At 55.5% G+C, this 17,689-nt stretch overlaps 1 protein-coding gene across 1 annotated transcript in view; it reads left to right on the forward strand.

Moving 5' to 3' along the window:
* Positions 1 to 17,460, forward strand: part of LOC122391511 (rho GTPase-activating protein 100F-like) — a 28,641-nt gene extending 11,181 nt beyond the window's left edge. The window contains exons 3-12 of the mRNA XM_043385517.1: positions 6,924 to 7,079; positions 10,220 to 10,402; positions 10,639 to 11,703; positions 11,749 to 11,917; positions 12,695 to 12,894; positions 13,664 to 13,889; positions 14,210 to 14,902; positions 15,093 to 15,253; positions 15,665 to 15,863; positions 16,580 to 17,460. Of these exons, the coding sequence (XP_043241452.1) occupies positions 6,924 to 7,079; positions 10,220 to 10,402; positions 10,639 to 11,703; positions 11,749 to 11,917; positions 12,695 to 12,894; positions 13,664 to 13,889; positions 14,210 to 14,902; positions 15,093 to 15,253; positions 15,665 to 15,863; positions 16,580 to 17,460 (3,933 nt within the window). The remainder of the gene's footprint in view (positions 1 to 6,923; positions 7,080 to 10,219; positions 10,403 to 10,638; positions 11,704 to 11,748; positions 11,918 to 12,694; positions 12,895 to 13,663; positions 13,890 to 14,209; positions 14,903 to 15,092; positions 15,254 to 15,664; positions 15,864 to 16,579) is intronic.
* Positions 17,461 to 17,689: the final 229 nt, after the last annotated feature.

The following is a 17,689-nucleotide window of genomic DNA, read 5'->3' on the forward strand; positions in this document are numbered from 1 at the left end:
TGTGTTGCTTAGTTCACCAGCGCGAATAATTATTATGCATGAATCTTCTAATGAAAAGAAAACAGCACAATGAAAAGTTCATGGCAGCATTAAAACACTCCGACTAATGAGCATTTGCCGGGCTAAGCATTAGGAAACTGCAACTTGAAACTAGAAGCAAACCCGAGCGGACCCTGCAGTCTCTCGTCATAGTAGTCGTATGGCGCAGCCTACCAGCGCAGTGAGCCGTGCGGCACAGCCTAACAGCGCAGTGAGCCGTGCGGCACAGCCTACCAGCGCAGTGAGCCGTGCGGCACAGCCTACCAGCGCAGTGAGCCGTGCGGCACAGCCTAACAGCGCAGTGAGCCGTGCGGCGCAGCCTACCAGCGCAGTGAGCCGTGCGGTTCAGCCTACCGACGGGCCGTCCAGTAGGTATGGTTCGGACGACGTGTGCTGTATGATTTGTCCTTACTCCTTAGTTATGCGTGTTATTGGTATGTTGAACATGCGGGTCTATATAAAGGTACTTTGAATTTCATCATTTTATTCCCATTTGTTTACGCACAAAAATGAACAGACAATAAATGAACAGAAACAAAACCCAGTGAACAACCAACACAGAATTAACTTTCATTGCAATTCAGCCGTCAACGTAGTTATGTGATCGAACGCGGTAAACCTGTGCAGGTCAAACTATACATTGCATAGTCACAGGCTACTATGGTATAGCTTAACATAATTGCATCAGACTACTACCATGCGACCGACATTCTTTCCAACTTCTCTCGTGCGACGTAAGGCAAAACGTGGTCTCATGTCTCTCCAGCGCGATCGGCTAGAGTCACGAAACAATCACACACGGTTTCTGGTTCGAAGAATGTAATATGACACACGGTTTTGTGAGGCATAACATATGCGGATTATGCGCCGCACAAAATTGTGCGCAATAGCAGTCCTTAGACATCGAAAGTGGTGTACCAAAGCACGAATTAGTTCTTTTGAGATAGGTATATTGGTAACTTGTAACGGCACCAGTGCAGAACTGAGAACACGAACATGAACTGAAGTCATCCATCATTTGTACTTGCAGATATCCGCTTAGCTAAAAGCTCTAAAAGCTGAAACACTACAAAACTGCAGGGAATACAGTTCAGAGGTACAAGAAGTGATGATTCGTTGTGAAGCTCAGCTGTGAAGATTGGTATGGTGATTAGTACGGCAGCCTGCCGTCGGCAGTGTCCACCGGTCGACTCCGATAAGTGTGGTCAGTCCGCCGGGAAGGTGACGCCGTCAGCACGGTGCGGCCGTTCGACACTGACCGGCTCAATACATCGACCGCTCTAATGGCGAGCGATACCCTCCGGCCGGGCCGTGTCACCGGCAGCGCGAGCAGACGGTGACGCATACACCGGCCGGTGATTGATGGCACCGCGCAGCGGCGGCGGCGCTAAACATATTCCCTTGCTACACGTTATGTGCTGTTTAATTACAGAGATCAATGGTAATCCATAGCGAAGATTTCTCCATCCGTATGATGCGACTAACATTTTAACGCTTCGGGTTCCATTGGATCCAGCTGCTTTTAGCCTGTGCAGGTCGTCAGTGAAGTATCGAGGTCACCAGGGAGTTCTGTTTTTGAGAGTCCTTTTGGCGCTGACTGGCTGACTGACATCACCCATGATCGAATGGAAGTGAGCGCCATTGCTGCGGAATATATCACCGAAACCGTACCTCCCCGTTAATTCCGCCCGCTTATCATTCCGCCGAACTGCTGACATTTACGCGAGAAATACGAGTGAGCACGACCTACGGCAAGCGCTGTGGCAGCGAGGCACGGAAGCTCGTTTCCTGGGTAATGCCGTTTTCGTGATCACTTTAGCTCATAATGCGATCCCTAACCGTATTCTGGGCCCGCTTCTGAGAACACCGAGTCAACTGCACGCTCTATGTCGGCACCCGGGGTGGCCCGGCCCGAGAGAGGCGGCGGCCCAGCGTCCGGCGTCCGGCCGACCCGGTTACGGCCCCGCCAGTCGACGGTTGTCATGGAGACGGTCACGTGACCGGCGGCGGGCGCCATCTCCGCCGCCATCCGACGGCCGTCGTTACGACCCCCCCCCCCCCCCCGCGGCCGTCTGACCCCCCCCCCCCCCCCGGCCGGGTCCGAACTCGGCGCGAGGGGCGATTCTCAGTCGCACCACGTGCCCGGTCAGCGTCCGGTCAGAGCCGGATGACTGAGGGGCACTAACCGGCACCGAGCAGCAGTAGGGACCCGTGGAGCACCGGATGACTGAGGGGCACTTTACTGGCACCGAACAGCAGCAGGGACCCGTGGAGCGCCGGATGACTGAGGGGCACTAACCGGCACCGAGCTGCAGTAGGGACCCGTGGAGCGCCGGGTGACTGAGGGGCACTAACCGGCACCGAGCTGCAGCGTCGAGCAGGTCAGCGCCAGATGACTGAGAGGCCAGAGGCCAGTAACCGGCAGCGGCCACCAGTGCAGCTGTAGCAGGGTACCGGGCAGCATCAGAGGGCAGGGCACTGAGCCGCGACCGTGATCCACGCAGCATTAGCCATGAGCTGGAAGAGGGGCCGCTTCAACTGGAACGCTTGCAACCTCTTCCCCCCCCCAAAAAAAAAACATAGAAAATTACAAATGTCGACAAAAACTTGTTTTGCGCAGGGCTTGTAAAGGGTTCGCAGTGCATACGATGCTATTAATACGGGCCTAGCGTTTTACTAGCTATAAAAATGAAATGTACGACAGTCATATCGTTGCCAAAAATTGTTGATGGTATTCCTTCCCTTCGACAGCCTGATATCTGATTGCCGATGGGGTCGCCTATCGGCAGAGCACTGGTCAGGATCCACCCGTTCCATCTTCATCGCTCTCCGGCCTGTCTCATGGTATTCACATCGTCTTCATGTCTCCATCAGTCTCCCTCCCCTGCACCCATTTCCCCGCCCCGTCCACCCGGCTGCTCTGAGGTCACCGGGGGCTCGCGGGAGGGGGGGGCAGATGCCGTCGCCGGACGTCCGGCCGCCGCCGCCGGAACTGACCGGAAGTGGCACCGGAAGTGGGCGGCCGCGGCCGGCGGGGTGATGAGGGAGCGGGCATCTGGGGCACGGGGTGGTGGAGGAAGGTGGGGACTGATGAACTGGAACGGGTGCATGGGTTGTGGGCGGAGGATAATAGTGTGTGAGTGATTTGACATGAGAACCCTTTCAGGCAGGACTGTTTTAGTTCTTCGCTTGATTTAAGTTTTGCTGATCACGCGAAACTGTGAAATTTGATCTTTGGTTCTGACTTCTGGACATCCCTTTCAACTATCATCCGCCAGTGGGTCAGGGGTCAGCTCTCGCTCTCGAGGCACTCACCAGTTTCTCGCCACCATAGGATAGGGAGGAGCCACCCTATATTGCCTGTCTGTATGTGGAAGGAGGCTGAGCAATAATGTTGATATATGTGCGGCCCCGAGATCAGAGATATTGCCGCGTTTCTCGACAGAAAGCCAATATATGGAGCATGTGATTCGGTGGATAATGCAAGAAAAACTATAAAGACAATACATTCCGTCAGTCAGGAGATAATATCCATTTTTCACCTCTTAATGCATTCATAATTTCCCCAGATCTAATTTACACACATCCATGCAGTCGCTTATTTCTGCAACAGTGAACTCCATCCCAGCCATAAGTGGCAGCCACGCCTCATTGGTTTCGTGCTGTGGGTTCGGGATTGGCTTCCAAGAAAGCTTGGAAAAAAACGCCATGTGATCAGTAGCCGTCTTTAGTTCGCATATCATTCTGGCAACGTGCGGAGTTTAAAGCAGTGTCCACTTGCTAGAGCTTCCTACGGAGCTTGTTTTCCTGTTTTCTTTTGGTCCGTCTCCGCCCGTCCTCCGTCCGTCTTTCACCCGTCCTCTGTGGTCCGTCTGTCTCCAAACAGACGGAAGGGCGTCTGTCCTCCGTACGTCTTTCACCCGTGCTCTGTGTTCCGTCTGTCTCAGAACAGACGGAAGAGTGTCCGTCCTCCGTACGTCTTTCACCCGTGCTCTGTGGTCCGTCTGTCTCAAAACATACGGGCGTCCGTCCGACACCCGTCCCTCCTCCGCCTCCAGTCCATAGAGTTCCTCTTTCATCCTCCGTCAGTCCCATAAGTTCTTTAGCCGCCGCTGCCCGACCTCTGCAGTCTGCTATATTCCAACTACCCACGCCAGCTCTGACCCCGCCTGCCGGCCAGTTTTTGTGGCTGCTGTGTTTCTGAGTTCGACCTGCATGCCCCAGCCCCGCTCTGTCCGTCTCTCGGCACACTTTCCGTCCGAGGCGCATCATTAGCCCTCCCCCCGTCGCGCCACCCGTCGGCGGCGATGATGACGTCCTGACGGTGACGGCGGCCCCGGTGTCGGCGGCGCCAATGTCTGACCGGCGGCAGACACCGTTAGACTCGCCGGCGGCCGACGGAGGAACACGCGAGCTGTGTGGGACGGGAGAGGAGCACGGGGCGGGTAGGGGAACCAGCAGCCTGCGGGCGGGGGCGGCGCAAATGACCGCCGGCGCCAGCCGCTAATCACGCGTTGTTGGCCGGTCCTCTCTGCCGGCGCCCGAACACAGGATTAGTGTGCGTAGCGACGGGACGCGCGGCGGACGCGGCGCGCCGCGGCGATCGATGGCGCACCGGTGGCGAGCAGCGGCGCATCGGCGGCGAGCAGCGGCGCTCGATGACCAGCCGGGTGACCCGACATGCCCGCGGGGCGCGGGCATCGTCCGACGGCCGCTGTCTACCGGGACGGCCGTGTCGTGTCATCGGCCCGGCCTCTGATCGTTCTTCTGACTCAAGGGACGTCCTTCTGACTCAGGGGACGTCCTCCTGACTCCTTACGTCCTCCTGACTCGGGGGACGTCCCTCGACCCCTCGCTGACTCAATGGCCAGTCCTTACTATCCCCATGACTCAGGAGCCGGCCCTCGACCTCACACCACTCCACCACCTCGCGTAAGGACGTCGGTCATCGAGTCGGTCGCTCGCTCCGACGGCGCTCGGCGGTGCGGCGCTCCCGCTCTCTGCCCGCTCTGCCACCGCCCCACTACACTCACACGCTGACGCTCACGCACGCCGGGCGCCGCGCGGGCTGGCGGGCCGGTGTCGGCCGGACCGCGCCGCGCGAGCTGCTCGCTCCGGCCGGCCAGTCGATGTGATCAATGGCTGGTGGGCCGGGCCGCCGACTGATGCTGGCTATTTGTCGGCCGGCGGAGGCCGCGGAGCGTAGACAATGCGGCTGCGGTGTGACGTGGAGCGCAGACAATGTGGCCGACCCGACAGACAGGCACACAGACACACAGTGGCAGGGTGGCCTGTGCACTCAGAGAAACAGACAGAATGCTGGGATAAATAGCTGTAAAGGGGGATAATACAATGATAAATTGCTTTCGCTTGTTGTCTGTTTCCGAAATCAGCTAGTTTATGCGTATGAGACTCCATGACTCCATGAGTTTTTTTTCCAAAAATGTCTTTAGTGGGTAACAACCAGAGCTGGGCAAGTGCGTTCCTTTAGTGCGTTCCTGCGTTCTTCCGTACGTACGCACCGCCCTTTTTAGGAAAGCAGGAACGCAGGAACGCAAAGTTTTTCAAAGGAACGCAAGTAAGAGGAACGCACCACCCGAAATTTTGAAGCGTTCGATTCGCCCCGTGTTTGGTTGGGCCCGCGCCGCGTGGTTCGGCGGTATTTTTGAGGGAGGAACGCAGGAACGCAGGAACGCTAACGCACCGAACGAAAAAAAAAATTGAGGAACGCTATTCCAGGAACGCACTTACCACGGCCGGAGGAACGCAGGAACGCTAACGCACTACCGAAAATCGAGGAACGCGCCCAGCTCTGGTAACAACCTAGTTACAACCAGCTTCTGGTAAAACGCCCCGGACCATTACTGGTCACATGTTTTAACCCTCGCCCGCACATGGGGGGGGGTTGCCACCCCCCCAGGCAGTCTTTCTGCTCTGCACTCAACAGTTTTAGAGCTAGAAGGCTGATTTTTCGTATAGCTGCTCGTCTATCCTTTCTTGATGTCCACTGAAAATTTCAAGTTTCTGTGATTTTTGGTTTCGGAGATATGACCTTGTTTTTCAGGTCATGTCATGACCCAAATGGCCAATTCTCAACATCTTGCGTTTGCCATGGGCCTTGTGAGCTTTTGACACCCTGATTTCGGCCTTTTTTGCCAGTCTTACCTCCCACCTATCATGGAACATGTTGTTCGACGATGTACAGGGGTCAAAGGTCAGGGTCAAGGTCAACCTAGGTCATCTAAGATAATTGCGTTTTAGGCAAGCTGAATTTACTTTTTGTGAAGTTTTTTTGGCTGCATTTTTGGTAAAAGCTTCTCAGATCATGATTTCATGTGATATGGACCCAAAAACAATCGGTGCACACATCAGTATACACACAGACACACACAGACATACAAACACATATAATTGACCTTGACCTAACTTGAACTGAAATGACCTCAGCAGCAAAATTCTGGTCGGATAGTGTGACAAAGAGGTTCTAGCTGGCTTGGCACCAGAAAACAGCATCGTCATCGGTATTTGATAAGCAGCGCACTTGATATCCAACGGTGACCCAAAACAGCAACATTTTTTAGTTTGACCTGACCTGGAAGGTCAATGACTGACCTGAGAAGGTAAAACTGGGTATCATTGGATTTGTCTCTTCCCAAAGAATCTTTTTGGTCTTTACTGCTAAGCTCTATCTCCAACAGGAACGAAATGGCGCGGGGGGGTGGCAACCCCCCCCCCCCCCCCATGTGCGTTCTAGGATGGGAAAATGGCATGTGCGGGCGAGGGTTAACGCCGCGGTTCAAAGCACGACTCGTCTCAAAGTGCGAGCCACGATTGATCTAATCGCACTTTATGTGGAACATGACCCAGACTCGGCTTCTCCGCAGGATGGCAATGATCAGCCCGTGGACATGGGACGATCTCCGCGGCACAACCACCAGCAGGAGCAGGAGCAGCAGCAGCAGCAGCAGCAGCAGCAGGCCGGACCGCAGCCCGGCCCCAGCGGAATGCCGCAGATGGTCGTCCAAAAGGATTTCAGGAAGGTGGGTCCCACGCTGTCGAACAGTTCAGTGGAAGTGGTTAGGTTGGCAAATGCTGTCTGGTGCAACTTCCAAACTCCAAAGAATCAGTGTTCATAGCACGAAAAGGGAATAGGTCTGACGAGGTTTAGCCCTCTTATGTGTTGGGGGGGGGGGGTCGGATGGACCCCTCATGGTTTTTCGCGAATAACTTGCGCAAAAAGCGGCCGATCACGACGAAACTTTCAGTACCCTCGAGTTGATCAATTTTACACCTACACTGACAATTTCATGACCCTGACCCAAGTTACACCTGTGACCTATTTCTCGAGGCCATGTTTGGCCGGAATCGCGATTCGGCGTGTGTCGGCTCGCATTAGCCGCGCGTTTGCAAGCTTCTCGTGGTTTCAAACGTTCAAATATGTGATTTGATGTTGCTCCCAAGCATTTGGATGGATGTCAATGTCACTTGAAGGTCAGGTCAGGTCATTGACCTTTGGTGACCTCGGTTCACTTTTTAAAGCTTTACATGTTTCGAGGCTAGTCTTTTTTAGCTGAATTCGAGTTTAGAAACTATTTGAACATTAACAAAGTAGTTTTGGGGCCTTCGTAACATGTTACGAAGCTGTCAGAGGAGGTTGACACGTACTACGAATACCCGTCACGACCCCTACTGGTTGACCTGACCTGACCTGACCCAACCTGGTCTAAATGCTTAAAGACATCATTTGTGATCAAAACTAACACGATATTCGTGATCAGCACCACGAAAAACCTCTTAGCAGCCACACTTTACGACTTTCTAACAGGTCCCGATTTTCCCGACTTTGGGTCATTGACCTGACCTGGAAGGTCAACTAATGACCTAGGATCTTAAAATTGGGTATCATCGGCTTCCTCTCGGCACGGGCAACACGCTCGTTTTTTTTTCTGCGAAGCTCTAGCTCAATCAGGGGCCAAACGGCAAGGCGGGGGCCCAACCGACCCCCCCTACACATTAGAAGCTGGCAAACGCCGCACACATGGGAGGGTTAACCAAGCTAACTAATCACATGAATAGGTATAGTTCCCAAAACTTATTTTAACTCTAACAAATTGTACATAGACACAAACGGTACACAATTGCATAAAATAGTCGAGCAGAATCAGACTACACAATGCAAGTGCGATGCTATAAAACCGATAAAGTATACTCCGAGGGTCTACCGACAAACCAGTCGAAAGCCATTCATCATCCTTCTACAACCGGCCAAGTCATTAATTTGCCTGTACTTGCATGAGGTGCATAAAACTGTGATAAATGGTTAACGAATGAAATCCAGACACCGAGCTTGACTTTTAGCACTTCACAATATAAATTACGAAATGCGCTTTTGATAGTTTAGTATAACTATGAAGGCTGTCATTCGATCTTAACGTTTGGAAAGTAAGTTGAAATGCTAATAAAATTGCATGATATCTTAGGTCAGTGTAAGAGGTATAAAAGCAATCATAGACCATTACATAAGTAATAAGTATCCATAAAGACCACAAATATTTGTGAGTGTTCTATGATTCAAATTTCAAGCTATTGACATGCACGTCTTTCCCTTTGGTTGAGTAAGCTAAAACAAACCGAATAAGCAAACAAAAGGAAGCGGCGTGAGTAGGACGCCGTTTGGAGGCAATACATGCCTACATTCCTTCAATACAATACAATACATTTAAGGTAAACTACATATATATATATATATATATATATATATATATATATATATATATATATATGCAATTCAATACATACCTACAAACCTTTGATAAAAAATGCTAATTTAAATTTCTAGCCAAAAGTAGCAAGGCGATATAAGAGCATTTTCCCAAGATCTGTAACGCCGTACCTCTGACGCTTCTGTCATTTCATTCGTATCCCGGCCCCAACTAGCCGGTAAATTTCCTACGATCTACGTACAATTTGCACAGGTCTGGCAGGGCGTCAGAATAGCTACCCTTCCGGGTGCCTGAAATATGGCGCAATCTTTTTCCCGGGGGATCTCTGGGACTCGAGCTTACTGCTCGCCAGGTCACCGTGCAGTGCGGAGAATGGGACTGTCGGTTTAGTTCAGTAATTAACGGGGCGCTCCCGTTTGACGATGATGAATACATCCAGCTCGCGCGTCATGTTTATGTGGTGAGAAAACAACTAAATGGGAGGCATTTTTCGCACATGTTAAAAGATATTTCCATGTAGTCACCAGGTCACGTATAGTGACCTCTCCTCTAAAAATTAAATACTAGCATTTCTAGCACTTCGTAACGATTGCTTCAAAGTTCAAAGCTTTCATGGGTTGATAAGGAATGGCCGATGCTCCTGAGGTTACGGTTGTTTTCGTGTGTGCACATTTTTTCGGTGTCGTGTTTTTATCATATATTATTCATGATTTATACTTTATCGACTATCGGCTATCACAAACCGTCGGGTGTACATCTGCAGAAAAACATGTCAAGTAAAATAATTCATAGGTTGTATGACACGTTAACATCGGATGTTCAATATTTGCGTACTGTGTTTGATCGTGAAGAATAGATGACTGCTGAGTGCTGATGCAGCATGGAGAGACATTGTACGTAGGTACGAGTATGCACTATGCATGTAATATTCGGAAGATAAATCTCCCGGAATATGCGGATGCCACAAAGGCAGGAGCAGCTGTTTGGGATGCAGATTTGGGCCGCGATATGAGAGCTTCCGTCAGATCACTGAGCAGGTGAATTGGACAGAAACTTTGCCACGTCTATGTAGACGGGTTGCAATGAAAAACTCTGCAGAGAATGTCAGCTGTATCGAATAAGGCCACGATGTCATGGCCTGGGACACTGTCAAACCAGCCAGCTGAAAACAACCATAGAAGATATTATTCTGAGAAGCTCACAGACATGTTGTGTGCGGGAAAGCATGCAGAAATGCAATCTATGCAATAGTATACAATATGGTCGCATGAGAAGCTGTCGTAGTGCTTGCAATTCGCCGTCGTAAACTCAACAATCATTGTAATTCAGCTACCAAAGTTCAGAGTTCAACTAGTTCAACTATTGCAAGCTAATCCAGACCACTGTTTTATATTTCTGACAACATCCCGCTTCCCAAATCCCAGCCCGACTGACAGATCCATCCCCTTCTTCACCAGGTTAGCGGGATCTCGACCGAGATCTTCCGCCAGATCGAGACCATCGAGAACGACATGGACGCGTCGACGGCGGCGGCGCTGCAGGCCGTCGAGAAGCGCGGCGAGATGCTCGTGCGCATCCTCGACCCCAACCGGCTCTCCAAGAAGGCCTTCGAGAGCGCCAAGCGCTTCCTCTCCCTGCAGGTGAGCCGTCGAAATCCCATTCTGTTCCGTCTATTAGTTAGGCTTATCGATTATAAAAAGTTTTTTTTTTCTGTGCCCCGGCAACCAGTTTTACGATGCACTTAGCCGCCAACTATTGACACTTTGATCTAATGAAGCACGATAATAAATGTGCACTGAATGTAAGCGACATACACCTTAGTCATAATCAATATATCATTTGAGCCACGCATAAACCGTTCTGTTTGCTCCCCCAGGACGGCCGGCACACGATCCAGTTTGTGGAAATTGTGAAGCGTCCCGGCCAGACGCTCGGGCTCTACATCCGCGAGGGGAACGGCGCCGACCGCTCCGACGGCGTGTTCGTCTCCCGGATCGCGCTCGAGTCGGCCGTCTACAACTCGGGCTGCCTGCGCGTCGGCGATGAGGTGCTCGCCGTCAACTTGGTGGACGTGACGCGCATGGGGCTCGACGACGTGGTCATCATCATGTCGATCCCGCGGCGACTGGTGCTCACCACGCGGCAGCGCCGGTTCCACCAGGGCGCCGAGAGCCCGCCGATGGCCCGCATTGAGCCTAAGCCGCCGCCCGTGGTCGTCATCAAGAAGGAACTCGAGGAGGAGGAGCCGGAGCGCGCGCCGCCGCCGCCCTCGACGGCGCCGCCGCCGCTGCCGCCGCGCCGGCAGCGCAGCGCCGACGACTCGCCGTACGGCTACACGCGCTCGATGGTGCACCGGGACCCGTCGGCGGCGGCCGCCTACCCGGACCCGTACAGCCGCGCGCGGCGCTCCCAGTTTGCCGGCGCCGCCAGCCGCAGCCTGCCGCCCAGCGACTCGTGGCACAGCGACGCCAGCTCCGTGACCTCGTACCAGCCGCCGCCGCCGGTGGTCACCGACCAGCCGCGCGGCTCGGCGCCCCTTTTCGCGCCCTACGAGCGCGGCGGCCCGCACCCGAAGACGCTCGAGTCGCTGGCGGAGCGCGTGCACGGCGGCCCGCTCGACTCTCTGGCCGGTAACGTGGAGTCTCTGTACGCGGCGGCGGCGCGTCGCGGCGGCTACGGCAGCTTGCCGCGCGGCGGGGGACACTACCGGGGCCGGGGGCGAGGCGCCGAGCGAGGCCGGGGGGTGACGCGCACCTACAGCGACCAGCGGCTGCCCCTGACCGACACTGAGCCGGCCGAGCTCTCCGTGCCGCCGGCCATGCGGCCCAACTTCAAGACCTCCTCGCTGCAGTACCCGCTGCGCTACACGGACACCATGAAGCGGCTGAGCGCCATGCGCCGCCGGACGGCCTCGCTCGACTACGCCTCGGACTCGGAGGCGGTGGCGCCGGGCCGGCCGCCGCTGGCGCACCGCACGCGGCCGCAGCAGCTGGCCGCTGCCGGAGGGCCGCGCAGCAACTCTCTGCCCCGGGACGGGCGCGCCGTGCTCCGCGGACGGCCGCGCTACGTCTCCGGCTACGGCTCGGCGGGCACGGCCGACAGCCAGGATGAGAGCGACGGGGCCGTCAGCGCGCCCGAGCTGCTCACCAGGAGAGGTGGGTCCCGTCGGACGGGTGTGGCGGACAGTGAGGCGGATGGCGGGGGAGAGCTCTTGTCACCTCTAAGGGAATTTATCGTGCAAACGGGCTTTGTGAGTCAGAAGTGCAGCTGACTTTTACCAACTCTTGCAGCTATTGATGCAGCCCAGTAGCTTCAATTTTCAATTAAGTAAATTCCTGTACATTCATTATTTTATCCCATGTAGATTAGCTCGTCAGTTTGACTTTTGACAAAAGCTACCCCAAACGTTAACCTTTTGCTCTCTTTTTTTTTTTGCTAACTAGTGACAGCCTCAATCCCAAAACACGTTTCGACGACTGGCTCCAGTTTCGTAACTCAGAAACTCGGAAACTGCGGACGTTGTGTTATTAAAATTCATGAGCAATCGCCTGTGCTCTGGCGCATACGTCCGACATATCGCCTGGCGCTCTCGAATGTCAGCAGCCACACATAGCCACCGTCAGATTGATGTCAGGAATAATTCAAACGGGCTGCGGCCGGCCGGCGCTCTCCGGCCGAGTTGAGCTCAGTTCCGGGGCCGGGTGCAGCTGCGGCGCCAGGGCGGGAGCAGCTGGAGCGGCGGCCCGGCCAGGCTCCGAGCTGGCGTGCGCTGCTCCCACCCCAGGGACAGATCATGCCGGCCGAATTAATTAAACGACTTCCAGAAGTTGCAGTGTCTCAGTCGCCTGCGCCCGGGAAGACGCCCGTCTGAAGAGCGGGTTCCTTGGGTAAACCTGCGGGAGATTTTTAATAATGTACGCCCCTGTCCACAGCCGGGCCGCCCAGCATGCGTCAGGCGGGAGCCGCGTACGGCGGGGGTCCGGCTGACGCCAGCCAGTGGCTCTCACGAGCGCCCTCCACCAGTGCCATCTACGAGCGGATCCGGTCGCAGCGGGACGCGGCCGGCCTGCCGCCCAGCCACCGCGGGGTTCGGTTCACCTTCAGCGCAGAGAACCTGCACGGGGGAGTGGAGGTGAGTGGGGAGTCTTCCGCCGAGCTGCCATCTAACAGTTTATCTCTCAGACTTGGTCAGATCTGTCTGATGCTGACCTCACTAAAATCAAGAGGACTTCCAACAGCGTTGAATCTGTGTTGCGGTTAACGATATATTCAGAGTGCTAGAAACTACATTAGAAATACAGTTTTGATACATTTGGCCTTGTCAGCAAAAAGGAAACCTCGTCAAAGAGGACGAATCACCTACATTACGGAGTTTGTTCGGTTGACTGCCTTCCAACAGCTCCTCAATCACCGCAGTCGGCGCCACCATTCCAACATTGTCGCGGTTGGCGTCAACAATGACAAACGCTCTAAATCTGTCGGCAAACGTTATTCAATGATGATAAAAGCGCTGTTAGTCGACACCATTGGGGCCCTTATAGAGCAATTCAATTGTCGCTAATGCAGTTGGACGTATTAGCGGAGCTGCGGGCCGGGAAACGAAAAGTCGACTTCCCACTTCTACATACAGAGCTAAACGAATAGTCATTTACGAGGTCTCCGAGTGTGCATTTATGTTCATTGAGAGAAGCTCTCAGTCGTCTGGCCACTATTTATTGTCGATCTCATGCGCTCATCTTGCAGCCAACCATCGATTAATAAGTCGGGGATGCGTCTCAGCACGGAAGTGAAAATGAGCACGAAGATACGAGTATAAATGAGCAGCATCTCCCAGTGACAACTCTGTCTCCGCGCCTCCCCGCAAGAGTGGTCACACTAACACTCCCCTCACCTCCCTGCAGGAGTCGCCGTACTACTCGTACCGCCCCCAGCTGAGCACGCTGCGGGCCCAGGCGCCGGGTATGGTGCAGCCCCGCCGGCCGCCGGTGGCCGCCGGGGCACCGGCGGACGCCGCCGGACCGCCGCTCTCACAGCGGCTGCGGTCACTGCTGGAGGAGCGCAGCATCACGCCGACCCCGCAGCCGGGCCAGGCGTCTCGGTTCTCCGTGCTCAACATCAACCCGGCAGGTGGGGACTGGTTAAAGAGGGGGGAGTAGGAGAAGAGTGGGAGGGAGAGGCCGAGAGGAGGAGGGAGGAGGGAAAGGGCCTGATACTGTCCTTATTTTATAAAAGGTCAAGAAGGCTTGTGCTCTGAGTGTCTCAGCCTGCTCAGCTGGCTACATCGGCAGCGCGCGAGAAGGCCTAAAACAACTTAAAATAACTTAAATAACTTTTCTGAGCAGTCGCAAAACATTCATATAGAGATCCATACGAAATATGTGCAATAGTTTTGACTACCACCTCTGATCGGTCGCTGACTGACGATATACCACCCCCTGCCCGCGCAGAGTTCCTGCGGTACAAGTCGGAGCGACCGTCCATGTCGAGCAGTGCCGAGGAGGGGCCCTCGGGGATGCTCTGGGTGCACCTGCTCTCCGGGCGCGGTCTGAAGCCGGCCGGCAGGATGCAGCACCTGCGCGACCTCTACTGCGTGCTCGAGTGTGACCACGTGCACAAGGCGCGCACGGTGATCCGCACCGGCGACCTGGTGTTCGACTGGGACGAGACGTTCGAGCTGGACCTCATCAACACGCGCGAGCTGGACTTCCTCATCTACTCGTGGGACCCGCAGTTCCGGCACAAGCTCTGCTACAAGGGCTCAGTGTGCGTGGCCACGCTGCTGCGAGAGAGCAGCGTCTACCAGCTGGCGCTCAAGGTGGAGCCGCACGGCACACTGTACGTCAAACTGCGCTACACCGAGCCCAAGCGGTGCTTCGAGCGGGCGCCCAACCCGCGCCGCTCGGCGTTGTTCGGCGTCGACCTGGAGACGGTGGTGGCGCGGGAGAACTCGGGTCTCAGCGTACCGCTGATCGTCAAACGCTGTGTGGACGAGGTGGAGCGGCGCGGTCTGGACATTATCGGCCTGTACCGGCTCTGCGGCTCGGCCACCAAAAAACTGCTGCTCCGAGAGGCGTTCGAAAAGAGCCCGCGCTCCGTCGACCTGTCGCCCGACAACGTGCCAGACATCAACGTCATCACCGGTACGTGAAAATAGCTAATATTATCTACGAGCGCGTCAAGTCTTTGACTCATGCCTCACGGCTAGTCGAACGGAAACAAATTCTATGGCATTTCAGCATAGACAAAAATGCATTTGTGCTTTTATTCGTTTCCACTGTCGGTTGTGTTCGTAGTTTAGATCACGGCTGAATTTTTTCTGTCTTTCTGCAGGTGTTCTGAAGGACTACCTCCGCGAGCTACCCGAGCCACTGTTCACCAAATGTCTGTATCAGATGCTTTGTGACGCCCTCTCCGTCTGTCTGCCCGACGACCCCGAGGGCAACGCCAAACTCATGTTCTCCATACTCGACTGTCTGCCAAAAATCAACAGGGTGAGACGCACAATGTGCAGAAAAGGATGGTTCAAAATTATTTAGGTGGAATTTCCAGCTTGCATAGTCCTTATGACAAGCATTGCCAAGTTCACAGTGCACGGACCGCGCAGCGCTCTTCGTGCGCTGCGGCACAGTATAACATGTCAGGCGTTTGTCGCCAACGCCATCTAGAAGCGAATAGTGAAAACACCACAGCGCGGCAGCTTGAATTGCATAGATCCTGCAGCTAATTTACAGATATACGTATGTCTTTTAGTGGCTGAAACGAGCCGACAGAACTATACACTGGGCGTGCATCTGATGGAATCTGAATAAGGAACAGCATCAGGTTTCAGTTCACTCTTCATCGAAGACCCGTCATGTTCATTAGTTTCACAGTAGTGAGTGTAAGCCGTCGTTTTGTTTCAGTGCACGCTGCTGTTTCTGATGGACCACCTGCGGCTGGTGGCCTCTCAGTCCGAGTGTAACAAGATGACGCCGCAGAACGTCGCCATCTGCTTCGGCCCGGTGCTGATGCTGCACTCGGAGATCGGCCGCACCGACATCGACTTCCACAAGCCCATCTCGGTGCTCAAGTACCTGCTCACCATCTGGCCATCAAAGTCAGGTAATGTTTGCGACGCTGGCCGCAGCGAGGTGGCCCCGGGCAGCCCGAACAGTGGAGTAGGTGTGAGTGATTGTCAGGGTCAGAGAAACGAACATAAATCGTTATAAAAGCATATCGATCGATATCAGGAAGACAACATCCCGCTTTGATTGTTACCAGCTGCCAAAGCGCACCGCCGAACTGTTTCATTGTCGTGCTTCCCTTGCTTTGCTCATTGCTGCAATGTTATTTCTTCTGATATTTTCAGCACCAATTTTCTTGCATCATTGCTTCATAAAAACACAAGTGGGATTCTTTACCTAAGCTAGTCACGTTTGAGGTTACGGAGTGCGATTTTTATGACTTCATTGAGAAACAACAATTATTATGGGTTTAAATGTGCTGCTTTTCTCATGTGTATGCCTTTCTCGTTTTGAACGTACCGTTTCTCATTCAGAGGAAAACCAGTTCGATAGAATCGTCGCTCTTTGCCAGTATCTGCACGCTCACTATTGCACAGTCACCGCCTGCATTTGGATAGTCGCTGCATTACTGGCATTGTCTGATGCACTCACCGTGTCCTTTCCTGCAATATATGTAGCAGGGAGATGTCCGTACCGTGCGCTGTATCACGTATCACCGCTTCCACGCCTGGGAGGCGCTCTCCTCACCGCAAAGCACAGAGAGCGCCCCCAAAGGTGCTTCTTGATTCTTTTACTGGGCCGTTTTCCAGACAGTTCGGGAAGCAGCGGCAGCGACAGCAGGACCAGCTCGTCGCTCTCGTCTCTCACCACGCCCCCCTTCGTCGGCGCGGCGGGACGCGGCGCAGGAGCCGGCGGACCGCTCCGACCCAGCTACTACCGCCACCGACAGTGGCTCAGAGAGTCGCGATTCCTCCCCGAATCAACCTGCTGACACGCGCCCGCCGGCCGGCCGGCCGCCGGCGCCGCCGCCGCCCGGTCAGCGGCCGGCGCTCCCTCCGCGACCTCCGGGCCGGGTCCGCTCCCGGCACCCCTCCCGCAGCGAGGAGCCCGACCTGGGCTCCAGCGCGGGACCGCGGCCCGGACCCGGCTCGGGAGCGGGACCGGCCGGCGCGCCCAGCCAGCCCTTCCCCGGCCCGCCCGCCGCCCCCAGCTACATGCGGCCAAAGTCGGACGTGGATGTCGGCGGTGGTCGAGACGGCCGGGCCACGCCGGCCGAGAGCGGTTACGCCCGCGAGGGACGGGCCACGCCGGCGGAGGGTGGCTACACCCGGGAGGGACGGGCCACGCCGGCGGAGGGTGGCTACATCCGGGTCGCGCCGGCGGAGAGCGGCTACACCCGGCCGCCACCGCCCGCGTACCCCGGCTCCGGCGACCCGTACGGACGGAGCACGCCACCGCAGTACGGGCGCGGTCAGGAGGCCCGGCCTCGGCCACCGTCCGGCTCAGAACCGACCATCGGCGGCCGCGAGACGCACGAGGAGCTCATGAAGGGCGTCATCTCGGAGCTCCAGAGCAAGCGGCTCTCGGCGCGCAGCCTGGACGGCGACGGGGCGCCGGCCGACCGCGACCAGCGCCGCGAGCAGGAGGAGGAGCGGGAGGAAGAGGAGGAGGAGGAGCGGTTAGATCTCACGTGAGGCCGAGCCGAGCCGCCGCCGGCGCCTAGCAATAACGCGATTCCAACTACAGGGTAACGGGGGCCCGGCTGCTCGACGGCGAGCGCCGGGCCACCGGAGACGGGCGCAGCTGGCGCCCAGTATGCATCCCACTGCCAATTGTGTGCGGTCCGAGGTGGCGCGACGCGACTTCCAGAATATCAGTTCCTGGGGCGCCTCTGGGAGCGGCGCGCCGCCTGGTGGCTGACAG

The sequence above is a fragment of the Amphibalanus amphitrite genome, unplaced genomic scaffold, assembly GCF_019059575.1.
Source record: "Amphibalanus amphitrite isolate SeventyFive unplaced genomic scaffold, NRLGWU_Aamphi_draft 000441F_arrow, whole genome shotgun sequence".
NCBI lineage: Eukaryota > Metazoa > Arthropoda > Thecostraca > Balanomorpha > Balanidae > Amphibalanus > Amphibalanus amphitrite.